The 27665-nt window shown below is 41.7% G+C and overlaps 1 protein-coding gene across 1 annotated transcript; it reads right to left on the bottom strand.

Annotated features, from left to right (window-relative positions):
* On the bottom strand, positions 1–25738 carry LOC124285550 (multidrug and toxin extrusion protein 1-like). The gene is made up of 19 exons (XM_046721800.1): positions 25639–25738; positions 24848–24954; positions 23909–24010; positions 22717–22785; positions 22170–22218; positions 21643–21742; positions 18657–18699; positions 17072–17116; positions 16055–16152; positions 14827–14924; positions 14353–14466; positions 12742–12809; positions 11169–11277; positions 7606–7681; positions 5350–5419; positions 3387–3519; positions 2440–2534; positions 1551–1605; positions 1–920 (listed from the first exon to the last, which is right to left on the bottom strand). The coding sequence occupies exons 1-19, from the start codon at positions 25736–25738 to the stop codon at positions 613–615; spliced, it is 1839 nt and encodes a 612-aa protein (XP_046577756.1). The 3' UTR covers positions 1–612.
* Between the last annotated feature and the right edge of the window lie 1927 nt (positions 25739–27665).

The raw sequence follows: 27665 nt of genomic DNA, 5'->3' as shown, positions 1-27665 counted from the left end.
AGAAGTGACCTTATATCAGACAACTACTTCTTCATAAATCTGACATCTGACAAGATTAACTTTATAACAATGGACCTAATCAGGCCCTATTTCAGATGTTCGACAATTAGGGCATTTCAAAGTAAGATCAGATCTGTGACCCAAGATGAATTTCTTACCATGATCTGTTCCGTTTCATTCACAACCAGCATGGGCAGTACCCATGTTCAAATTTTGCATAAAACATTTCATCAAAACCTCTTAAATCAATACTTTTGACACATTTTTCAGGCAAATCTATGCATTGAGTATCCGTACATATCCTACAAATACATGAGAAAAGTCTCATCCATAAGAACACTTCTGATAACTTTAAAGATGATCTCTTTCGTGTCTCATTTCTTAGAGTATGCATAGATCACGTGTGAAAATGGTCCCTACGTAGTGGTTACAAACCCACATGCTTCCACAGGCCCTCGTGTCTTTGCGAGGATTAAATATTATAAAAGTTTTATTAGATGACCCCCGAAATCATGATGGATTGTACTGTGAAGCATTTCGAGTCGGGGGTCATCTCAAAATATATTTTTCAATTTGTAATCCTCGCAAAGAGACGAGGGCCTGTGCATGCTTCTACTGTTCAGTGATATTCCTTGTCGAATTTAGGGTTTGCAAGAGTTCAGTCTGATTGGCACAGAAAGTTCCCGAGGTCATCTGTGCAAATCCTGGAACAGTGGCACACTCTGGTAAATGCGAGCGTCCGGGCATAGTCCTCACTGTGACACCAAACACAAGGATGCCAATAATAGACAGTGCTATTAGTAGGCGGGAGACAATGACTCTCATCAGACCGCCCCTTGGCTCGTTGATACGGGATGGACTTTCATGCGAGTAGTCTTCATCATCACTGGCACAGTCCTCTTGAATCAGCGGAGAGTAATCTAAATTTATACATATAGATTATTAGCCAACTGTGTATTTGAATATCATGAATATCATCTGTCAAGTGAGTGAGTTTAGTTTTACGACTCACTCAACAATATCAAAGCTATATGGCGGCGGTCTGTAAATAATAGAGTCTGGACCAGACAATCCAGTGATCAACAGCATGAGCATCGATCTACGCAATTGGAATACGATGACGTGTGCCAACCAAGTCAGCGAGCCTGACCACGCGATCCCGTTAGTCGCCTATTACGACAAGCGTGGGTTACTGAAGATCAATTCTAACCCGGATCTTCACGGTCTCATCTGTCAAGAATAGAACATGTGCTACTGGAGCGTGTCAAGCTTGAACTGATGACATTGTAATAACATTGTTGACAGGGACTTTGCAAATGAGACGGAGGTTTCTAGAACAGAGAATTAAGATGAGTCACCTTATCTGGAGCTAGATATTATAGGTAATTCCTTTTAAAAGTAACCAATATTCAAGATAGGTAACTGCCTTATCGTTATAAAGAAATTTCCAGACAAAAGAAGATTTTTGTAAAGAGGAAATATATATATTATAATCTGACAGAATCAATAGTGTCGGCTTCGTTCGGTGTGGCTGAAAGGTTTAATCTTACCTCCGCCTTTCATCTCGGAGCATTTTTTGCCTTTGGCACCTGCTCGTTCCTGGGCCTGAAGTACAGAAGCATCTGTTACCGTATGTAAACTACGTATTTCAGCTATATATAACGACTTAATGTAGAAGAGAAGGAAAAAGTGATGTATACTGCTTTGATGAAACCCAGCGAGCACCAATATGGCGCTGACGTAGCTCATTCGTAAACCTATGACAAACTATACAATTACGATAACTCGTAACTTTACGAATGAATGAGTGAGTGAGGCTTTACGCCGCTTTTAGCGATATTCCAGCAATATCACGGTAGGGAACACCAGAAAATGGGCTTCACTCAACGTACCCATGTGGGGAATCGAACCCTGGTCCGCATGATGAGCGGAGGTTTTAACCACTAGGCTACCCCATCGCCACCGTTACTGTTCCTCAAAGCAATCTTGATGCTAAGGCGATAGTAAGTCGTGTGCTTAATGATTGATTTACGTCAATCGTAACTCTAGGGAATAACTGTGAAGCCCGTTTCTGGTGTTCCCAGACGTGATATTGCTAAAAGCGGCGTAAAACTAAACTCACTCACTCACTCCGGTGAATAACGCCCTAAGCGAACCCGTGAATCAAACCAGCGAGTAGTGGAACCTGAGAGAACTCAGCAAAGAGAATTACCTGCCATATATAGAGATTGTTCTGCCCATCCTTACATTATCAGGCATTCTATTTTTTGAAAGAAAAACAATTTCATCACAACCACTGGAGGGTATATATGCAATAACAGCGAAACATAAACCATCTTAGAGGAATTGGATTTATCGGGTGATAATTGGGATGTACAAACATGTAACGTGAACAGACACTGCATTACGTACGAAATATTTATTAATTTAGATTCTCACCAATACGACTTCCTTCTTCCAATCAACATTATTAAGTCTGACGTAGCAGCACACGCCTAGGAACGTAGCGGAAATTGTATAGGAGATCCAGATACCTGCAATACACACAGGACTAGAATCAATCAAGTCCAATAGCAGTGTACCGGAGGGAAGGTTGGTGTAACACCAAAGGACGTTAAGATGGTACTTCCCCTTATCGAGCCTGGCGCTTGTCACCTCTCTCTCTCTTCTGCGCACAATGTTTTCCTGGCCCACCATAAATTTCCTCTGCCCAGTCCACAGTCAAGTAATTTGTTTGTTTGTATGAGGCCGTTTTAAGGCCGTACTAAACGGTTTTCTAGTTATCTGACGGCGAACAGTAAATAATGAAGTCTGGTCACGACAGTCCAGTAATTGGTAAAGCGAGCAACGCGGGGAGATACAATAACACGCTATAGGCCCGTAAGTTGTTTGGTGCTTCCGGTGACATACCTTTTCGAATGGTCTCACAGTTGTCTGTTGACAGTAAGGAACCGATAATCCTACACAAATAATAACAAATTTTAGGTCTAATCATCCTCAAATTAGCCAACTATTACGACTGTCAACAGCTGTGACAGCCAAGCGTGGTTGTATACTTGGTCCGGTCTGGTAAAGTCATATTTGGCGGTCGTGCAATTTGGAACCGGAACTGGTTGTTGAATATACGCTTGTCACCGGAAATCTGGTACCGGAAGTAAGCTGGGCCCCGTCTCGCACATCGCAATTTGGCGCGCGCAAAGGGAGCCGGGCACCAGCCTAGTACCGGAAGTAGCGTCTCGCGAGACGTACAGGCACTATTGGCCAAGTCACCAAGATCTTCAAAGATCTGCCAACCAGCACAGGTTTCTGCTAATCTTTTCTGACCCGATCCATACGTTTCTGTTGGTTACATTGGCCAGGGAATGGTCAATAAGAAATAATCTTACCTGCAATACCCAATGATGTCAGAAACATTAATGGGAGCCCCAGAGGAAGACATATGACATAGTATGACAGGAAAGTGACGCAAGCTCCAAACCGTTGTTGTCCAATACCTCTTAAAACTCCACCAAATACACTCTGGAGGTGAAATATGGACATATGGACAATGTAATAATATACCACGATGTAATAATATATAAGAAAGGAGCAGAATTGCCATTAGGCTGCCTTCAGTCCATATTTCATATATACATATATCATTAATATGTGTGTTTATCGAGAATCTTTTTTTAAAGATAACATATTTGTTTGGTTATTATTTATAACAGTTTATTCACCTAATAATAGAGTTTACCTACTAAAAAAATAAACATGTAACAATATCAATTTCAATTGTGTGCTATGGGCAGAACAATTACCTGTCCATTGCGTGAAATGAGCAAGCTAGCTGTCCATATTGTGAAATATGTAGAGAATTATTGTTCATTCTCAACTATTGCCCTCTGCATGCAATGAGCAAATATGTGTTTGCACATTGCATGCAGTGGGCAAGTTGTATTGCCAATTGCACGCTATGGGCAAACGGCCAGCCCAGTGCACACTTGGGGCAGTTATCCGGTCTGGACTTGCTGACACAAGACTGTCCGGTCCGGACTTGCTGACACTAGATTGTCAGGTCCAGACGCATTAGCACTAGATTGTCAGGTCCAGACTCATTAGCACTAGATTGTCCGGCCAGGACTTGCTGACACAAGACTGTCAGGTCTGGACTTGCTGACACTAGACTGTCCGGTCTGGACTTGCTGACACTAGACTGTCCGGTCTGGACTTGCTGACACTAGACTGTCCGGTCTGGACTTGCTGACACTAGACTGTCCGGTCTGGACTTGCTGACACTAGACTGTCCGGTCTGGACTTCCCGACACTAGACTGTCCGGTCTGGACTTGCCGACACTAGACTGTCCGGTCTGGACTTGCTGACACTAGATTGTCCGGTCTGGACTTGCCGACACTAGACTGTCCGGTCTGGACTTGCTGACACTAGACTGTCCGGTCTGGACTTGCTGACACTAGATTGTCCGGTCTGGACTTGCTGACACTAGACTGTCCGGTCTGGACTTGCTGACACTAGACTGTCCGGTCTGGACTTGCTGACACTAGACTGTCCGGTCTGGACTTGCTGACACTAGACTGTCCGGTCTGGACTTGCTGACACAAGACTGTCCGGTCTGGACTTGCTGACACTAGATTGTCCGGTCTGGACTTGCTGACACTAGATTGTCCGGTCTGGACTTGCTGACACTAGACTGTCCGGTCTGGACTTGCTGACACTAGACTGTCCGGTCTGGACTTGCTGACACTAGATTGTCAGGTGTTGCGTGATGCGTCCACCATTTGGCGAACACCCGGTGTCATCACAGTTTAACAGTGATTTATATAGGCATGGTTATGGTTATGGACATAGTCAAAAACGTATATGGACTCTACATGTCGCATTTGGTTTCTAGCTTTTATACAGGGAATATGTCTAAAAAACTTCTCCTAAAACCAGGGAATATGTATAATTCCTGACAATTTTAGGTATTATGTATATTCCCTGAGTGAATCAGACATTACACACATTCCCTGATTATACATATTTCCTGTAACATATACATGGTTAGGGTTATAGTTATGGACATAGTCAGAATCGTATATGGAGTATATATGTCGCTTTTGGTTTCTAGCGTTTAAACATGTCCAGACAATATTAATACAATGTCAATTGCTATTGTTTGAGTGAGTGAGTATGGTCTAACGCCGCTTTTAGCAATATTCCAGCAATATCACGGCGGGGGACACCAGAAATGGGCTTCACATATTGTACCCATGTCTGGAATCGAACCAGGGTCTTCGGCGTGACGAGCGAACGCTTTAACCACTAGGCTACCCCACCGACCTTTTATTGTTTGAAACCAATATACTTACAGATACTGTTTTAATGCATAGGTAGATGGTGAGGATGGGCATTACTTGCTTCACCTGATCTGCAACTTCACTGTAAGAATAACTGGATTTTAGAACAGTTATGACACAATCGCGTGTGAGTGAGTGAGTTTAGTTTTACGTCGCACTCGGCAATAATCCGGCTATATGGCAGCGGTCTGTAAATAATCGAGCATGCGCATCGATCTATGCAGTTGGGGATACGATGACATTTGTCAATGAAGTCAGCGAGCCTGACCACCCGATCCCGTTAGTCGCCTCTTACGACAAGCATGGGTTGCTGAAGATCAATTAGAACCCGGATCTTCACGGGTCCAATCGCGTGTAAGCGAGAGCTGCGTTTAGCAGTATCACGAAGGAGACATTGCAGCCTTCGAGAATTGAACCCGGATCTCCGGAGAAAGTGAGTGAGTGAGTTTAGTTTTACGCCGCTTTTCCTACAATATCACGGTGGAGGACAATAGAAATGGGCTTCACACATTGTACCCATGTGGGAAATCTAACACGGGCATTCGGCATGACGTTCTTCGGAGAGAAGCGCAAAAACTTAGTTTGGGTGTGTATATCAAAAGCTGTGATATTTACTTTTTTACGGGGGCGGTGGGGTAGCCTAGTGGTGAAAGCGTTCGCTCGTCACGCCGAAAACCCGGGTTCGATTCCCCACGTGGGTACAATGTGTTAAGCCCATTTCTGGTGTCCCCCGCCGTGATATTGCTGGAATATTGCTAAAAGCGGCGTAAAACTAAACTCACTCACTCACTCACTACTTTTTACGTGCTGCCTTATACTTGAGTATGGCTTTACGATGCCACAACAATGTCGCGGCTACGATTGGGCTCACAGCATTGAAACCATATGGGGCATTGAACTCAGAGGCTCGGCGCTTCAAACACCTAGATACCCAAGACTTAATATTGAAGAAATTATAATTACAAACATCAGCAAATAATCAGTTAATGAGATGTATATCATTATAGGTAGCCAGCCGTTATTCTTTACGTTTCAGCTCAAAACAATCAATACATTCGTAAATGCAAATATGTAGCAGTATACTCATTTAATACCGGAGTGAGGGCACGGGTTACAGCAGGGCCTAGATTTTCGAAGCTCTCTTAGCGTTAAGATAGTCGTAAGTTAATGTTAATGTATGGCACTTACGACTATCTTAGCGTTAAGAGAGCTTTGAAAATCTAGGCCCTGGGCCCAGATTTTCGAAGCTCTCTTAGCGCTAAGAAAGTCGTAAGTTAATGTTAATGTATGGCACTTACGACTATCTTAGCGCTTAGAGAGCTTTGAAAATCTAGGCCCTGGTCTTCAGCAACCCATGCTTATCGTAAGAGACAAATAACTGGATCGGGTGGTCAGGCCTGCTGATTGGCTGATGCATGTCAATCCTAACCCAATTGCGAAGATCGGTGTTCATGACTTCAACCACTGGGTCTGATTATATACAGACCCCCGTCATCCAGAGGAAGGTTGCGGTTTGCGGCGTTAAACAGCCAGCCAGCTGACAAACCAACAACCTAAGAAGATCGGGCTATGAGATGTGTAGGTGAGTGAGGTGAGTAATGAGTGAGTTGTTTAAAGCCGCTGTGAACATTAGGGCATCATTTCTGTGTTTTACGTAGCCACCAAATTCTGAACATGGGTCGGTCGGGAAAACCCCCAACAAAAAACAACTTGATAAAGACAAAGTTATCTGAATAATGTTCTTGATTCTCATTTATTGTAATTCTTATTACAATTTCTCGCGTTCTTTGGACTTGTGGCAGCGTCTGATTAAAAGATAAACTTTTATATGACGAGGCGGTACGTTTTAGGTTCGAGTTGGCGATGTTGGAATGAAAAAAAAAGTTTGGGGGGGCGGTCGGCATTAAAATTAGAAGGATCCGACGGGCGATGAGAAACACAAAAAATAAAAATGTTACCCTTATTTCAGTAAAATACTTGCGTGTGAGGCTGGTGTAAGTCTTAGAAGTGTTACAACCCATCACAGGAATATATTGCTGAGTGAGTAAGTGAGTGAGGTTTAACGCCGCTTTTAGCAATATTCCAGCAATATCACGGCTGAGGACACCGGAAATGAGCTTCATACATTGTGCCCATGTGGGGAATCGAACCCGGGCCGTGGCGAGCGAACGATTTAACCACTAGTTTACCCCACCGCCCGGGAAATAGTGCTGACAAACCAAGACACATACTGCAGAAAACTACCACGTCCTATACTACACTACTTACTCATCATCTGTAAATGCTTCAGCTATTACTCCCCCAAAGAGCGTAAGTACTGCGCCGACCACCGCAGAAAATATTCCTAGAAAAGAAACGACGATGAAACGTTGTTAAAGGTCACATAAACCCTAGGGGGTACAAATACATAAATCACTGACTGGCATCGTTATAAATGAAACCCCGTCATTAAAACTACTCATTTCGACCTTTAATTGACTTAAATCGACCTTTTTGACAACAGTGCACAATTCTAACCCGCGAACGAAATTTCAACCAATCAGAGCGGCGCGCCTCTGTGACGTCATATGAGGAATAGCTTTGAGGGCCGATGCAGAATTCATCTACATTTTAGGGGGTAAATTATCTTGTTTACAGGCTTGTATAAACCTGAAATCGTGACAATTGTTGTGGAAAATTAAAGCTATATGTTCTCACAATCTACTGTCATTTAATTTTGTCTCCTGCTTTGCCTAGTTTCCGAGTTACAACTTGTTTTCATAGACGATTCTGTCAAAATCGATTGGTGTCGTTAGGCCCTATTTGTATAATGACTGATCCAAATTGATCCCATTTCTGTGTTTTTTTACCTCGATAATTAATCATGTCATGTAAAAATCTGTTTGTATTCTCAAAACAGTGTCGGCCCATAAGTTTTCACATGCAATACAGCAATTAATACTCCCTTGTTGTAACCCGTGTTAGGTGGTATAAACCTACACATGTTATTTGTCATCATTCACTTGATGGTCAGTTAATGAATTTATAACAGGTATAATTAGTGGTAACACACTTAGATTACCCGACAAAGGTTCCCATTTGGCATTTCTTGTGTCTGGAGTAAATATTCAACATTATAAACATCGATCAAGGGTTTAACCGATAACACGCTGATTGATTAATTACTTTTATCTTACACAGCGGAATTGTCAAAAGGTAGTGTTTATGTATGTAGATTTACTAATCTATACTGAATACACTCTGTCGTGTCGGTGTCTGCGTAAAAACAACGTCCTTCTTTCAAAGGATTAACCGGCAATACATTGATTGATTGCCCATTATTGGCTAACTAAATTACTGTTTTTAAAGAAAGGCGGACATTATGCAATTAGTTGCCAGGTGTGCTATCTTGGGTGACCAATGAGACTATACACCAATACCTGAAAAGATTTATCACTTTTTCGTATATTAAACTGTTAAAAGACACATCATTTGGAACAGTTTTGTGGATATTGATGGATACATTCCTCGAACAAGGTAATGGCCTGATATTGTTCCTATAACTTTAATCTGTTTTAATTTTAATAATTGCATTTTGTTTTTATTCATTTGTCGTAGCATTCAACAGAATCATTGTTTTCGCCTTGAAGTGTAATGAGACAGACAACATACACTAGGGTGTGTGTGCGAATTATGATTCACATTGGCAAACTATAAAATGTCTAGATATTACAGTTCTGTTATAAATTCACTATAAGTATCAGCAGATCGTCTGCTTTTTAGTTGGTTTCAAAATGCATACAAGTATGATAATAAACTAATTAGGATTATAAGACCAAATATAAAGACGCACATTGACTAGTATCTACATACTGGTGATGGACATTAACCATGGGGAATGTAGAAGGAATTTGTCGCGCAGTATTGTGACTTCGACCCCCACCTCGCTTCCGTGGAAGAAATCGTTATGTTATAAGTTGTGTCATGCAAAATCCGTTTGGTTATGATTCCAATACATATTTAACTACGAGTAGAAAGTAGTCTTGATTTTCTAACTTGATGAAAACAAACTATAATCTCATTAATTCTAACAGATTTTTTTTATTTTTAAAAATGGCGGCGCCCTGTCGGGAACATCCGCCAGTCTGAGGATAAATGGTATTCAGGTTTGTTTTCACCGAGTTACAAAATCAAAACTACTTTCTACTGGTAGTAAAATATGTATTTTATTGATGGCCAATAGGATTTTGCATGACATAGCGTATAACATAACAATTTCTCTCGTGGCAGCGAGGTGGGTGTGAATATAATACTACTTACAATATTATTGTTACTTCGACCACAAACTCACTTCCGAGGAAGAAATCGTTATGTTACAAGTTGTGTCATAGAAAATTTTTATGGTCATCAATCATATGCATATTTTACTAGAATTAGTAAGTAGTTTTGATTCTTTAACTTCCGTGAAGCGATCTGAACACAAGTAAGATATCGTTTCAGGCTTCCACAACGCTCGCTTCGCACTCACAAACATAACCCATTTAGCACGAACTGCGGGGTCCTGTGGAAATCTGTGCATGGGGACACCATCGCCCGACCCCTAGGAGCAATTGACGACAAAGCAACGATTCGGCATGTCGTCGTTGATGTCGAGAAATCATCAAAATGATGAGCGTGCTACACATTTTCTATACAACTAACTGAAAATCGTTCCTCATATGACGTCACTGCAGTGCTCTGGCGACAGAGTTACGTAACCTATCTGTGGTTTCGTTGGCGGGCGAGAGGGAGGCAGGCGACTTTTTGGCCACTTTTAATCGCTCGGTATTAATTAACCACAAGTTTTTAAAGAATAAATTTGGTGTTCCGCATAAGACTAACCACAAATCTTTCATATGTAATGGTTAAAAGAGTAACAAAAAACAAAGTTTAGTGGTTCTTTAAACTCGGGAGGATTTCAGATTATCAGGTTCTTTGGATTCGACTGAGTGAGTGAGTTTAGTTTTACGCCGCACTCAGCAATATTCCAACTATATGGCGGCAGTCTGTAAATAATCGAGTCTGGACCAGACAATCCAGTGATCAACAGCATGAGCATCGATCTGCGCACTAGGGAACCGATGACGTGTGTCAACCAAGTCAGTGAGCCTGACCACCCGATCCCGTTAGTCGCCTCTTACGACAAGCATGGGTTACTGAAGATCAATATTGTAACCCGGACCTTCGCGGGTGTCCTTGGATTCGAAACCAAGTAATCAAGGTGTCATATTTTTTGTGTGAGTATCCTGATAATCAGGGTAAAAGGCTTTTCAACAACTAACAACTTGGGAATGTCCAACCACCATATCGGTGTCCTCGCAGTCCGACTCAGGAATCTCAACATCAAATGATCAATTTCTGACCTTACCCCTACTCTCCTGTAACACTTCTAAAAATCAAAGGTCTCCAAGTTAACACAATCAATTTGAGAAAACTATATAAGGTATGGTAAAACGTTTTTTTTGTCATTACAGGTACGACACTTGATTTTTAAAACAATTGCGAAAACGTGAAGAGTTACTTATTGCGAACACCTAACGCCATCACTGATTTTCAGCGATCCATTGATATTATTCTCAGAGCCCGTTCTTCCTACGCCCAACGAGACCTGTTTCTTTGGATGATCGAGACATGCTATTTAGTAGCATACATTCTGGTACAAATTTCTAGTAATTTCCATTTTTTCCTCATGTGTTTTTAGAAGTCAATTCCTTATTTCGTCAGGTTCACACCTTGGAATAGTAGGAATATCAAAGGGACCGGGTTTCTCACGCTCATTAAGGTATTACAGGCGTTGGCACTCCGGATCTCACCTGAAATTATTTTCGCAGTTGAGTTGGCTGTCTGACAAGCCACGTGGTCACCACTTCCAAGCAGATTGCCAATGCGCATGCCCGCGGCGGTCGACATACCATAGGGCAACTGCAGCGTTACGATTTGCGATGTTATGGAGTGTTGAGTATGTAAAGGAATATGGCTACAAATATCTATAATTATTATTAAAAAGAACATTATAAAGCAAAGAGATTATTATCCTTGCATCTGTCCGTATCGTAATTATCAAATGCAGTCAATTTCGGTTGTAACGAATTAAAAGAGGTCACTTTTCTCAGTGCGTTAAAACCGTAGTTTGTATTTTGATTAACCATACAGCAACTGGTTGGTTGACTGGTTGACTGGTTGTTGTTTAACGCCGTACTCAGCAATATTCCAGCTATACGGCGGCGGTCTGTAAACAATCGAGTCTGGACCAGACAATCCAGTGATCAACAGCATGAGCATCGATCTACGCAATTGGGATACGATGACATGTGTCAACCAGGTCAGCAAGACTGACCACCCGACCCCGTTAGTCGCCTCTTGCGACAAGCATGGGTTATTGAAGATCAATTCTATCCCGGATCTTCACGCGTGTTAGTCGCCTCTTACAAGCATGGGTTACTGAAGATCAATTCTATCCCTGATCGTCACGGGTTTACAGCAACTGGTCCCGACTAACAAACAGTTTGTTACAATATCAATGTGTTCGTTTTAAACGTAGTTTTACGTATTAGGAATATAGGTATGCGTTCTTAGTCAATAAGTGAGTATGGTTTTACGCCAGCTTTAACCAATATTCCAGCTATATCACGGCGGGTGACAGTAGAAATGGGCTCCACACATTGTGCCCATTTTGAGTGAGTGAGTGAGTAAGTATGGTTTTACGCCACTTTAACCAATATTCCAGCTATATCACGGCGGGTGACAGTAGAAATGGGCTCCACACATTGTGCCCATGTTGAGTGAGTGAGTGAGTAAGTATGGTTTTACGCCGCTTTAACCAATATTCCAGCTATATCACGGCGGGTGACAGCAGAAATGGGCTTCACTCATTGTGCCCATGTTGAGTGAGTGAGTGAGTAAGTATGGTTTTACGCCGCTTTTACCAATATTCCAGCTATATCACGGCGGGTGACAGCAGAAATGGGCTTCACACATTGTAGCCATGTGGGATCAAACCCCGGTCTTCGGTGTGACGAACGAACGCTTTAACTACCGACCGATATAGGTTCTTAAGACACGATATTTGCAATATGGAGCCATATGTTGGCAAATGCCCTCAACTTATAGCCACCGAGAAACGTAAGTCTTAGGATCTACGCCGTCATAAAATTGATAAATAGATTCTAGAGAACAGTTTTAGTGCTCTGTTGCTCTACTTTTGTACGGATATGTGAGTAAGTGAGTGAGTGAGTGTAGCTTTATGCCGCAATATTCCGGCGGGGGCACCAAGAAGGGGTTTCACACATTGTACCCGCGTGAGGAAGCGAACCCGGGTATTTGGCGTGACGAGCGAACGTTTTACCCACTACCCCATCGCCCCCATGCATAGTAGAATGAACGTACCATGTCAATTAAGGCGACTATTTGAAACAAGACAGCTTGGGCTGCCAACTGCACCTTCCCAATGTATCCTGCAAATGAAGGACACAAGTACAGGTACAGACGAGCTTTGGTAACATTAACGTCCACAGGTCTATTACTGACTGACTGACTGAGTTTGGTTTTACGCCGCTTTTAGCAATATTCCAGCAACATCACGGCGGGGGACACCAGAAATGGGCTTCACACATTGTGCCCATGTGGGGATTCGAACCCGGGTCTTCTGCGTGACGAGCCAACGCTTTAACCATTAGGCTACCCCACCGCCCCACACAGGTCTATTAAGTACATATCATTATTGATGCAGCAGCCATATGTCTAGTCTTAGAACATTGCCTGCTGCATCAAGTATGTATGCACCTTGATACAAAACCAATGCTTAGTTTGTTGTTTTACGCCGCACTGAGCAATATCAAAGCTATATGGCGGCGGTCTGGAAATAATCGAGTCTGGACCAGACAATCCAGTGATCAACAACATGAGCATCGATCTACGCAATTGGGATATGATGACATGTGTCAACCAAGTCAGCGATCCTGACCACCCGATCCTGTTAGTCGCCTCTTACGACAAGCAAGGTTGCTAAAGTACAATTCTAACCCGGTAAAAACCAATGTACAGAGCCTAGTTGTTCTTTGCACATCGAAAAACATAGGAACACCTATGATTTTAACCCCAATATAGCTATCTATATTCATATGGTCATTTTGTTTGTTTGTATGAAAATTTTGACCCTTCTGACGCACCATACATTTATTTTAGATATGCACGTATCTGTCATTAAGAAAATATCAAGTTTCAGTAAAATGTTCTTAGAGATAGATGACTTGGAAAATCAACTGATTTCAAAGCAAATATAGGACCTCTGTTCAGAGATGACAAGTTGTCATGTGTAATGCTGGTATGTCATTGAGGAAATATAGGACCTCTTAAACTGACTACTGTTTCATAATGGCAAGTTATTGGTATGCGGAATACTGGTATGTCATTGAGGGCCATTGCAAACGATGTTGTAAAACGGGCATTGACTATCAGCTGATTGGCCAGAAACATCTAACTAATGACGTTAGTATCATTGTCACAGTTAATCACTATATTTCATTACAACACACACCTCGCCACACCAAATAATAATAATAATAACAGTCCATTTATATTGCGCGTTTATCCATGCACATTGCGTGCTCAAAGTTCTGACATATTACCTCTGGTCAACGAGTACAGAACACTCCATGTGGAGAATACCGCCGGTCGCCTGTCAGGCGCTCAAGGTTCAAATTTAGACTACCACCGTATCATACCAGGTACCCAATTTTACTGCTGGGTGGACAGAGGCAATTTTGAACAAACTCACTTGCCTAAGGTGAGACCACGTGCGTCACATGTGCTTCGTTGTGGGGCAGGACTGAAGTCCTAGAAACTTTCAGGAGTCAAGCTGCCAAACACGGTCACCCATCCGAGGACTGTCCTCGACAAACGTTGCTTAACTTCAACTGATTGTGACCTGAGCTCTACGCACAGGACCACACACCGCCATACCTGTCAGTACAACACACACCTCGCCACACCACATACCTGTCAGTACAACAACGATCTGGATAGACCACCAAGACATCGCGATCATCATGAAACCAGGAACTGCCAAATCGCTGAAATGTTTCCATTCTAGCCAACACTTGGACGACCAGCCTGAAAAAAATAATCAGCTCCTAAGTAACAATTATATGTGACGTCCTTGAACAGAGTATAAACATTTATAGCAGATAACATTAGTATCGCAAGCTGTTTGCTTGAATATGCTTTTTAATGTAAACTTGTATAGCTGTGGGGAGGGGAGGGAGTCTAGGTTAACTACCACACACAATACCAATTCCCATTCCACTCCCTATAGTCACAATTACATAATTGTTAGATGATAATCATAGATGTGAGTTACATATTAACATTTATAACTCGTGCCTACACTGTTGTCGGAATCATACGCCTCGCCTTTGTAAGAAGGATTCCTATGTGATATTTAATTCCGTTAAAGAGTTTATAAATTGATACCTGTCCAGGTAGCGTCGTTGATGTTTGAACCATAAATATACAACGCGTGCATGATGCAGCATGCTCCATATGTTACACATACCGCCAGTGCAGCCCCTCTAAAATATACAAATGACATACAATTAGTGGACAAGAGCTACACACGTGACTCACTAACGTTTTACCATAATCAGTCTTAATGTTACAAGTTACCATATCTTTATCTTACAGAATATACAGAATGTTTCTATATGTGACACATCAGGAACAAAAATGGTTTCCGATGCAGCGTTCTATTTTGATTCTGTACTATATGCTCTCTTGACTGTTAACGTGTATATTTGACTAGCCTTTGCGTGTGTTTGTGATGGATGCCATCAGTTATGCAGTATGCTCTCACCTTTTCGCGACCACCTGGTATCATCACTATTTGACAGTGACTCATAGACACGGGCTTATTACTCTTTAATAGTTATGGAGAGAGTATTATCTTTTATATAGAAAACCAGCAGTAATAGTGTTCAACGCTCGTTTCCGAGTTACAGTAAATCAAGGAAGCATTTGCCTCAATCTCTGCAGTCAATTTGAAGTCTCGTAGTTCACTCTAGAATTGTAGATACGTGTGTATCATCATACAAGCATGCATAATCAGTCTGAAATATAGTGATACCTAGTTACAATGTCGTGACGATACACATCTCATTTTATATCATACCATACTTGTTAAAGTTTCTACAATTTCCTTGTGGTTGACAAATCTTTCTCTATCGTGTAAAATTGTAAGACACGCTATCTATATCTTTGCAATACTGACAATACCCTAACTTGTATGCTACGCACATACGGTGTGAAGATGCATGTGGATAATTGAATACGTAATGCCAAAAAATTCTCAAAAAGTATCATTACAGAATCGATTTTGGTTTCAGTATTTAAGTGAAAGGTCAGAAAACATAAACAAGATACGATTCTTCAAATGCTGTTACATATGGAAATGTATAGCGGTGCTATATTATGCCGAAGTATGTTTTCATGTATAGCAGGGATTCATGTTATCATGGAATAATGCGCATATCTGGTGATTCGCCACAGCCAAAGTCTTTTAAATCGTTTAAAAATTTAGTTATCCCTTGTTCTGGACACACGAAGTATACACTTGAAAATTGGGAAATTCAGCCAAAGCACCACAGTGTTTACAGTCCCCGAAACGTTCCTACTGACTCTGACACCGGTGAAGTGCTGTACTTACACCATGTCCAGACCTGCCCAGTGAAGGAAGACATCCAGGGAGAATAGGTTGAACACGTTACTAACCAACAGGATCACAAGCGTTGGCCTCACGATACCCTTGATTAATAGAATATCAATATTCATAAATTGTCATAATAAAAATATATGATAATAAGTAAAGATACACACTAACAAATATGAATAATGAATACATTGTGATTTATTGACTAAAGCACACTAAAATATATCTCTGCAATACAGTAAATCACTTATTTTAGTAAGTCTAAATACTAATATGGATCGTTAAATTAAATCTGTAAGCTTTTTCAAAACAGAACATAAAAAATGTAGACCAATAGCTGTTCATGGGTCGGGTATTTAAAACGGAAATGGAAGTCTGCTGAAATAATGTTAAGATGAAATATCCTCTGAATGCTTTAAAAACATTGTCTCTCATACCAATTAAATGTTAATCACCCCAGATTGTTTATACTCAATGCGTTTTACTTATATGCATCCTCATTAAAATCACGAAAGCGACAAAATACTTTCCACAGCCATAAGAAATCTCTGCTAAAGTACCCCAATCTATGCATGAAAGGATCCCACCCGTGTAATTATGACATCCGTGCACCCCTTATTCCGCTGATGGGGTGGTGGGGTAGCCTAGTGGTTAAAGCGTTCGCTCGTCACACGGAAGGCCCTGGTTCGATTCCCCACATGGGTACAATGTGTGAAGTCCATTTCTGGTGTTCCCCGCCGTGATGTTGCTTGAATATGCTAAAAGCGGCGTACAAACTAAACTCACTCACCCACATTCCATAGACAATGGACGGAAACAGGCAGACCTGGGCAAAGGTGTTCGGTTCATAGATATATAACTACATATAGCTTCATCGTTTACTATTCTAAGCTGAAATACCCCTAATGTCAAATCATTTACAGACTGTAGTGCTAGCGAATGTTCTTAGCATCAATATGATAGTAGCAAGCTAAATGACCCTTGATAAAGAATAGTCCAATTAAGACGCATTACCTGGGCACAGAGGTATTTGGACATCACCATCACTGCGGCATATACCTATAAATGTAATGGAATATCTTGACAGCGATTGTCTGAATCAACAGATAACATAATTCAGTTACCTTTTCTTGAAAACGATTGTCTGCATCGATATGATACATACTCAACACGATTAGAAACATAACATCCACTATTATCAACGTAATCGATAATAATTATGTATGGGTGGGGGTGCGCGTGCGGGTGCGGATGCGAATGCGGACGGGGTGACGATTCGTTTTAGTGAGTGAAACACACCAATCACGTCATCAACACAGCCAACGCACGTGCGTTGGAATACACGCACACATATATTGCTTGGATATAACACATCCAAAGTGTATGCCGTGACTCATCAACGTGAGTGTGCCTGGGGTAGCCTTTCTGTTGGATAATTCGTGGCAGCAGTTGCGTGAGAATTCGGCTGAATTCGTTAGCCACAACATTGTCTGAAATCCTGTCTGCAACAGACAACCACCGTTGCAAATCGCCTAATGTTCAAGGCGCCGCGTGTGACGCCACACAACATGACGTCATATCAAGTTACGTCATTACTAGCAGACATTGTTCAGAGGTAGAGTGCCAGTGCAGACCAACAGGAATCGACTGCGCATCGAAGGTATCCAGGGGCGTAGCTACCATTATTAAAAAGCCCGGGCTTTCGCATGATTGTTGCTGAAAAGGTTAGACAAGCCCTCAATACTACTGTGGTGATCGGGGTCGTCAACTGAAGTTGAAGGCCATGACCCGAGACGGAAAGTGCCGGAGACAGCCGATCACCACAGGGAGTTCGTGGAAGCCATTTTGTAAGTATACATTGCCTGATTCAGGGGTCTACGTAAGATCGTAGATTTGGGCCTAAATACTTACAAGGTGCAAACCGCGGCTTACTCCATAGTGATCCGATATCGTAGTGAAGCCTGTGATCACTACACTACCTAAATATACAGCTTTGCAACCTATCGGGCTTATATAGAACAAACTTTATGGATAACAACTTCTTTTTATTGGTGAGTGCGACGTTTCGGTACAGATTCTTGTACCGTTGTCATCGGGTTTACACGAAAAAAATGGCTTGCTACGCGCCTGGTATCTGAGCAAGGCGGACAAACACAGGACCTATCCTGCTGCAATTGCATCGTGTTCCACGCTTAGGACAGGTCGCAGACATACTAGATTCAACCAGAAGGAACAGTATGGTCTTCACTGACGTGTCTCGGCTCCCATTGGTAGGGTACGTGAAGATCCGGGTTAGAATTGATCTTCAGTAACCCATGCTTGTCGTAAGAGGCGACTAACGTGATTGGGTGGTCAGGCTCGCAAACTTAGCTGACACATGTCATCGTATTCCAGATCGATGCGTAGATCGATGCTCATGCTGTTGATCACTAGATTGTCTGGTCCAGACTCGATTATTTACAGACCGCCGCCATATAGCTGGAATATTGCTGAGTGTGGCGTAAACCTAAACTCACTCACTCATTTACAAGGATGTCGTTAAGGTGTCTTTTACAGCAACATTACTATACTTAGTAATCAGCAGTGAAGTGGAACTGACCGGTAATGCTGGTATACAGGCTGTTATATACTCTCCCGACAGTCTGAAATAATACAAAGTAAAATACATCATCTTGTCGTGAAACTGAAGTGAGATATCAGAGTTCGAAACTGTTGAGTGAGTTCAGTTTTACGCCGCTTTTAGCAATATTCCGGCAGAAAACATGAGAAATGGGTTTCACTCATTGTACTTATGTGAGGAATTGAACCCGGATCTTCAACTTGACGAGTGAACCGCGGCGGGTTCGAGTCTGTGTCAGTAATAGTACTATCATGACACCTACACCATGTTACACGCGGAGACCCGGTGTCAAAATTGACAGTGATCCATTCATGTAATTTCCCCGCAATTTTCCTTTTAAACCCAAAGGTATCTTTTTCGGCACGAGAGGTTATTTTCTGGCGTTCTGCATTATAATAAAACTCACGTTAAACATCTAATGCTATATATACTCTTCAAAAAAAGTAGGGGAACCTGAACTTTCAATTTGTATAGGAAGTACAGGCTTTAACAAACTTTCCAAAGACATGTTATGAACGCACCACCATTTCTCTTTATCACCACCCCTAAACACAACGCATGGAATACCCAACGCAGTAGCCCCATTCACGTGCATAGAGTGTCATTCTTGGTTTTGATGGTTTTCAAGAGGGTCGATAAATCACTGTAGACCATTAATTTTGATAATCATCTTGCATCACACAGTTGTTAGAGTTTGTTTCCTCTCGTGTTTGTTTTGGTTGAAAATGAAAATCGTTCACATGCAAATTTCACGTCATACACCAATCGTCTTTCAAGAGGGATTACTGTACAAACAACTATAGTCATAAAGAAGTGCAAGTGGTGATGCACTCTCAAATATCCATTATTATCATATCAACATTTATTGACTCCGAAATATCTTCCATTTTTTTTCAAACGTAGATTAAAAATGAAGCTCCCCTACTTTTTTTTAAAGAATATCATATGTGGTCCCGCTGAACACTATTTCTGTCAATGATATTGTTCTGCTTACTATAAAGTACTAATTGATTACATTCATTGTGTGTGAACTAATGATTCGGCGTCTGCTACTGCTATTTGCTTTTGACATGCTGGAAACCAGCAGACGTCGCAGTGGCGAATGCGGTCAACATTTCACAGTGTGGTTACTAGACTATGCAACCACGGGCCCTCGCGTCTCTGCAAGGATTAAAGATTTATTTTTTTTATTTGAGATGACACCCGACTCGAAATGCTTCACAGTACAATAAATCAAGACCTTTTCTACTGTGAAGCATTTCGGTCTTCTTGGGTCATCTCAAATTATTATTTTTTAGTCTTTAATCCTCTCAAAGACACGAGGGCCTATGTATGCAACAGCATCCTAAACTATTGCAAGATCGATTGATCCGACACAAGGCTGTGCGAGATCGAGCTCAGACTATTGCAAGATCGATTGATCCGACACAAGGCTGTGCGAGATCGAGCTCAGACTATTGTAAGATCGATTGATCCGACACAAAGCTGTGCGAGATAGAGCTCAAGCTAATGCAAGATCGATTGATCCGACACAAAGCTGTGCGAGATAGAGCACAAGCTAATGCAAGATCGATTGATCCGACACAAGGCTATGCGAGATAGAGCTCAAGCTAATGCAAGATCGATTGATCCGACACAAGGCTATGCGAGATAGAGCTCAAGCTAATGCAAGATCGATTGATCCGACACAAGTCTGTGCGAGATCGAGCTCAAACATTTTGCTGACTATGACAGATCGGCAGAAACAGAATACATGACAACCCCCCACAGTTTTAATAGTTTATGTTGGCTATGTCCTTTAAGGTATGTATTAACATTGCCATATCGCAATAAACGAAGCCGGGCTCCCCTCATTAACTTACATATTCCACCTGTTGCCATACATCAAAAACGAATGTAATTTGTGTGTAAATTAGCTCTGATGCATTATCAATGGCTTTCACTGATGTGGCTTAAATGCGTTTCACGCACCAAAGACACGAGAGCGGCAAGTTTTACACCACAGAAGCATAATTATTATATCCTTTCTATCGTGTCACTTTGACACACTTGATGCCCACCGTTAAAACTTGTTGATATAATGCTGTAATGTGATGTTTCTAAGCCTTTTAGAAATCTATTTTTCCACACCTCTGCACGAGTAGTTACCGTAAACTATAATTCAATGTTAGTTCTCATTTGAGTGTATATTAAGCTATCCCCATGAGTAAGTTTAGTTTTACGCCGCACCCAGCAATATTCCAGCTATATGGAATATTATCCCCATGACCAGATTATTTACCATATTGGTGTATACCTATTTGAATGTGAGTGAGTGAGTATGTCTTTACGCCGCTTTTAGCAATATTCCAGCAATATCACGGCGGGGGACACCAGAAATGGGCTTCACACATTGTGCCCATGTCGGGAATCGAACCCGGGTCCTCAGCGTGATGAGCGGACGCTTTAACCATTAGGCTACCCCACCGCCTCCTTTTTGAATGTAGTTGTTGCCATACCTATGCCAATGCCTGAAATTATTTGAGTGTATATTGTGTCATTTCTGTGGCACGGCTTAAAGTAATTTGTTCAAGCAAAGTATACGGGTTAGAATTGATCTTCAGTATTCCTTGCTTGTCGTAAGAGGCGACTGAAGGGATCGGGTGGTCAGGCTCGCTGACTCGGTTGACACATGTCATCGTACTCCAACTGGGAAGAGCAATTGCGTCACTGGATTGTGTGGTCCAGACTCGAATTCGTTTTATACCACCCTTACTGTATAGCATCATTATAAGGCGTCCCGATGTATTTATTTATTGTTTTTTCCTGGAATTTTCAGATGGTTCAAAGTTAGAATTAAATATCTCGAGCATGGTCCGGGGGAATTCCTGAGGTCGAGGATACAGAGCATTCAACCAAACCTCTAGGTCCTTAGCATCGAAACATTACTGGACTAAGTATTCGAACTACAGGAACCAATGTTTACCTGGATACGTCTGGGTTTTGTCCAACAGCCAACAGTATACGTTCGACGTTCATGTAGAGGGAGATACAGGGAATACACGCCAGCATGTTGAGCAGTAGTGCTGGAATGAGACAAATACACCACTTAGAACATCACTTTTCATTCAAAAGATAGACGAGGCACACTTGGATACGTCATTGTCCATGCTATTTGACATCAAATGGCGTTCATAATCAATACGGAGCGGTGGCCTAGTGGTTAAAGCGTTCGCTCGTTACGCGCAAGACCCGAGTTCCATTCTCCACATGTGTGAAGCCCATATATTGTGTCCCCCGTCGCGATATCGCTGGACAATTTTTAAAAGCGGCGTAAAACCATACACACTCACTCACTCATAATCACTCATACAGTTTCCCTGTCGTAGATGCATACGTCTAGTGTGTAATATCTAAAGAAAATTCTTCTTATTCACATATCCTTTTTAATTACTGTGACATTGTCATATTCAGTGAATGAAACCAATTGTTTTTATCAGTTACTATACCAACCTCTTTGGAGCAAAATCCCAAGGTTCTTTTTGTTGGTACTACCATATGTCTGAAACCAAACATTTATAATAGTATATTTTTCACACATGCTAAAAGATTGACTATTTCAATTTTATCGATAAAGTGGAGAAGTGAAAAGATCTGGATTCAGAGTTTACCAACAAGAAATTTCTTGGATATTCCGAAAAGTACGTTTTAGGAAATGGAATTGTTCTGTTCGTCTTTTTAGAGATCCTAATTCTGACGCAACCACCATAAACACGCCCTGTCTCTGTCAAACGTCCCCACCTGTCCTAACCCCCAACCCCCACGCCGTTCTGTTGCAGGCTTCTCTCCCTTTCTACTTTGTATTGTGTAGTGTACCTGAAACTGGGAACGCAAAATGCAACGAAATGAAAAATGATATACATTCACATCGTTGTTATCTTTTCACGAACGCGTTAATAATTAATCCACACGTTCGTCACTACAAACCGTTTATTCAGACACCTAATGTGATTTGTTTATGCTCTATGAAATTTGAAAAGTAATTTGTCCGCATATCTACCTGTGAAAACAGCGTGTCACAAGCTGTGTTAATACCGACCATTATTGAAGACCCAAACACCTCGAAAACCTGCAGGAATAAGGCGAATATATATGTACTTTTCAGATGGTATAGGTTCACATATATATAGAAACATCCTGGGTTTTGTTATAGGACAATAACCATAAAAACGTATATTACTCTGTCAGATAAATTCCATTATGCTCATTTTAAAAGTATACAACAAAGTCATGCTCTGTTAGAAATACAGTTTCTTGGTTAAACCGCTCATTAAAGTATTGCTTACGGTTATAAATATTGTTATGTTGGTGGGTTAAGCTAGTGGTTAAAGCGTTCGCTCGTCAAACCGAAAGCCATGTTCGATTCCCCGCTCGTGTAAAGCTCATTTTGGTGTCATCCGACGTGATATTGCTGGAAAATTGCTAAAAGCGACGTAAAACTAAACTCATTCACTTTGAATAATGTGAAAATCTTCCCGATGCTTAAGGCTCACCGTTTAAAAAAATGGCGGCACCCAATTACATAGATCGATGCTCATGATGCCAATCACTCGGTTATTTACAGACCGTCGTCATATATTGTTGAGTGCGGCGTAAAACAATAAACAAACACGCAAACAAACATTTGATAAGAGGTAAAGTAGGACAGAAAATTGTCCGTTCGTGGTATATTTATTCCATAGTTCGTTGGACTGTTTTCTCTGTTGTCGTACGCAACGGTAGTTTCTCTGACTCCCCGGTGGTATGATATCCGTTGTCTCCAGTTCTACAGGGAATTTGACAAAGCTGCTTATGTGACCTTGCAATATTCTCTAATGCGGTTTCCAAGGTCACTACAGACAGTGGAAATGGGTCTTAAACTTCAGGGGTTTTTTTTATTTAGTGATTGTTACCTCAGTTCATTTCTGTATCGTAACTGTAACAAATTAGGAATAATCTGTGAATGAGTGAGTACGGTGTTACGCCACTTTTAGCAATATTCCAGCAATATCACGGCGGGGGACACCAGAAATGGGCTTCAGACATTGTACCCATGTGGGGACTTGAACCCGGGTCTGACCGACCATTAGCCCCAGGAATAATCAATGCATATAATGATCTGCAAATGGTTCGCGTAATTACGTTACTACTACATGACCTTTACGATACTCAAACACATTCGGCTAATAATCTCAGTATATGTCACAACTTACAGCCTGTCCGAGCGCTGTAGCGTCCAGTTGAAGCCTGCCCAGGTGACCGGTAAACATGGCGTTAATGGTGAAGACAAATTGTTCGAGTAATGCAGACACGGTCTGTGTAATATCAAAAGAGAAACTTGGATAAATGAACTTGTAACTGGGTATGGAATCCATTTCTGAGGAATGTCAAGACCGGGAGTTCTTTTCAAATGACTTGCTATAAGTTCTTAAACTCAAAGCACAGTGATGTTAACCGCTACCCCAAGCTCCAGTGCATTTAGCATCGAACTTTTGATGGGATAATGATTTTCTGTCCATGATACTCAGAAATGATTCTTGAAATATATCAAATGTATATTGAAATAGAATGACCTGTCTGATTATCCCTTTTAAAAGATGTGTTGTATAGAAACATTTATATGATATTCTGAGGAAGCACAAGAATAATAAGATAATTCGATAAATGTACAACGTTGCAATAAAGGCACAACTGATCAAGGTTTGGTGACCCGTGAAGTTCCGGGTTAGAATGTTGATCTTCAGTAACCCATGCTTGTCATAAGAGGCGACTAATGGGATCGGGTGGTCAGGCTCACTGACTTGGTTAACATCGGTTCCCAATTGCGCAGATCGATGCTCATGCTGTTGATCACTGGATGGTCTGGTCCATTATTTACAGACCGCCGCCATATAGCTGGAATATTGCTGAGTGCGGCGTAAGACTACACTCTCTCACTCACTCACTCAAGGTTTGGTATTGGTCATGTCTTTGTCCTCACAGTAAATATCGCCAAACATCACTGTTTTCCATTGATTCTTCACATTATATCTACTAGCATCATTATCAATATGTACCTGTTTGTCTTAAGGAATCAGTTTTAAGAATGAGACTGATGATTAACAGTCATAACGTTTTCAGCTGGGATATTTTTGTGTCATTGCGTAACTTACCACAGGCCAGGCCAATGTAAGCATCGCCCTCAGTTCATCCTTGTAAGCCTTAGAGAACTTCCAGCTGTTAGATCGCAGACACCGAAATGATGCCGGAGTGGTTTCTTCTGCTTTACACAAATACCATTAATTTCGATAATCAATTTAATATTAAACCACATCGTCATTATCATCATCACCACCATCATCATCACCACCATCATCATCATCATCATCATCATCATCATCATCATCATCATCATCATCATCATCATCATCATCATCATCACCACCACCACCACCACCACCATCATCATCATCATCATCATCATCAGCAGCAGCAGTCAGCAGCATCATCATCATCATCATCATTAAAGAGTTTTGGTGTTCACGCTCCTTATCATGGACATACAGAGGAGGTCAAACAGTCAAACAGATGTACTCCCGAGCATCCTTAACACCAGGTGTTCCATGTAAATGTCATGTTGCTTATTCCTTTATTCCGCAAGGAAGGAACAAAACGACACAGTAAAAGCAATGCCGTGCCGGTGTTGCCATTCTTCAAACACAACTTGCGTATATAAACTGTCACTCACTCTCTCCCTCTCTCTTTCTTTTTCCTCTCACTCTTTCTCTCTTTTCCCTCTCCTTCTCCTCTCTGTCTCTCACACATACTACAGGTTATGTGTATATAAACGGTCAATCATTCACTCTCTTCCTTTTTCTTTCTCCCCCCTCTCTCTCTTTCCCCTCCCCTTCTCCTCTCTGTCTCTCACATATTCCAGGTTATGCGTATATAAACTGTCACTGACTCACTCCTTTTTTTTTCCTCTCTCTCTTCTTCTTCTCTCCATCTCCAGGTTGTATATAAACTGTCACTGACTCCCTCTCTTCCTCTCTTTCTTTTTCCATCTCTGTCTTTCTCTCTTTCCCCTCTCCTCCTCTCTGTCTCTCACACACATATTCCAGGTTATGCGTACATAAACTGTCACTCACTCAATCACTTCATCTCTCTTTCTTTTCCACTCTCTCTCTCTCTTTCTCACTTTCCCCTCTCCTTCGCCTCTCTGTCAGACATATTCCAGGTTATGCGTATATAAACTGTCACTCACTCGCTCTCTTCCTCTCTCTTTCTTTTCCCCTCCCTCTCTTTCTCTTTTCCCCCTCCCATTCTCCCCCCTCTCTCTCACACACGTATTCCAGGTTATGTATTCATATATTCGATCTTTATATATTCCATGGACAATTTAACTGAATATTATATTTGTTTTGTTGAAGCTATTGCAGATGTTACATATTGTAATATCCTCTCAATATGTAAAATTGAGTCGACATATTTAAATGCTTCCGTTATACACTCTTTAAAAAAAAGAAACGCATAGGCGTTTTCAGCAGTTCATTTCGATATATTTTGACAGAAATTGTCATTAAGACAATTCCCAAGGTCCCAGTTTGCCGTTGCAAGACACTTCAACGTCCACCACAGCCCCGTTTCTCGATTATGACATCGATATACCCGCTTCAATCCGACCCAAGATCGTCACAAACGTGGAAGATTCGCTACAGCAACAGACACTGCAGCACAGGTGTCTGGTCTTCGAAGGATTTCAGACCAAACCATCAGAATTCGCCTGAGTGAGTGTGTGAGTGAGTATAGTTTTACGACGCACTCGGCAATATTCCAGCTATATGGTGGCGGTCTGTAAATAACCGAGTCTGGACCAGACAATCCAGTGATCAACAGCATGAGCATCGATCTGCGCAATTGGGAACCGATGACATGTGTCAACCAAGTCAGCGAGCCTGACCACCCGATCCCGTTAGTCGCCTTTTACGACAAGCATAGTCGCCTTTTATGACAAGAATGGGTTGCTGAAGACCTGTTCTACCCCGGATCTTCACGGGTCGAATTCGCCTGAGAGAAGTGGGAATTCGAGCATATCGACCAAAAGTTGGACATGTCCTGACACGACTACACCGACAACGACGTGTCCAGTCGTGCAACAGGGCACAGACATGGAACCTGGGGAAAACATGGAACGAGTTTGGTTCAACACGAACGTTTTGTCCCCAACTGCGTTCGACAGGTGGACAGATTTAGTGGAGAAAGCGTCATGGTGTGGGGAGCCACGGGTAGACCAGAGCTAGTGGTGGTTCAAGGCAACCTTAAGCAAATCGCTACATCGACCAAATCCTGCGACCTCCCCTCCTCACATTTTTAACCGCCAGAGGGAGTTGTTTAAACACGACAACCCAGGACCCCAGAGCTGGTGTAACAGGTGCCTGTCTCGCAAGTGCAAACGTCAATGTCACTATCGTCCCCAGACACTTGCAGAACTTGCCAAGGCATTGCAGGAGGAATTGCAAAGAATTCCCAAAGAAAAATATGCGACGACTTGTTCAATCCGTTCCAAGGTGAGCAGTGACGGCTACACGGGGTGGTGTCACCAGGTATTGACCTGAACGCCCCTTGTGTCCACACATGTACAGTGAGTGAACTGAATTAATGCTGACAATGACAACAATATATACGTTCATCCGTGTGTCGAATTTCCCTCATCTATGTTCAAGCTTAATCGACATGTACACTCAAATAGGTTTAATACATTTCCTTATTTTTGCCTATGCGTTTCTTTTTTTTTGAAAAGTGTAATATTAAAATCCAATTTATTGTATAGTGGTACAGTGAGGCAATTACTAGATAATTTATTCAAAGCGCATTGTTCGTAGACAAGCGTCACATGTGTTCAATAAACAAAAATAGACAGTAGTAGTAGCTAGCGGCATGAATATGCCGTTACACTTGATGTATCAAGCGGTTTCTATATACATAGTATGC

Source organism: Haliotis rubra, unplaced genomic scaffold (assembly GCF_003918875.1).
Source record: "Haliotis rubra isolate DU_JTF1 unplaced genomic scaffold, ASM391887v1 Scf11, whole genome shotgun sequence".
Classification (NCBI taxonomy): Eukaryota; Metazoa; Mollusca; class Gastropoda; order Lepetellida; family Haliotidae; genus Haliotis; species Haliotis rubra.
Note: the sequence above shows the minus strand (reverse complement) of the source record. Positions and strands in the feature narration are given on the sequence as shown.

Excerpts from the sequence above, each read along its gene's own strand:
- LOC124285550 (XM_046721800.1), bottom strand. The coding sequence starts at position 25,738 with ATGGAAAAAGAAAGAGAGGAAGAGAGGGAGTCAGTGACAGTTTATATA. Across the intron at positions 12,810-14,352 it reads GATCGTTGTTGTACTGACAG|GATACATTGGGAAGGTGCAG; the intron begins GTATGTGGTGTG and ends CTTCATTTGCAG. Across the intron at positions 1,606-2,439 it reads GGAAGAAGGAAGTCGTATTG|GCCCAGGAACGAGCAGGTGC; the intron begins GTGAGAATCTAA and ends TCTGTACTTCAG.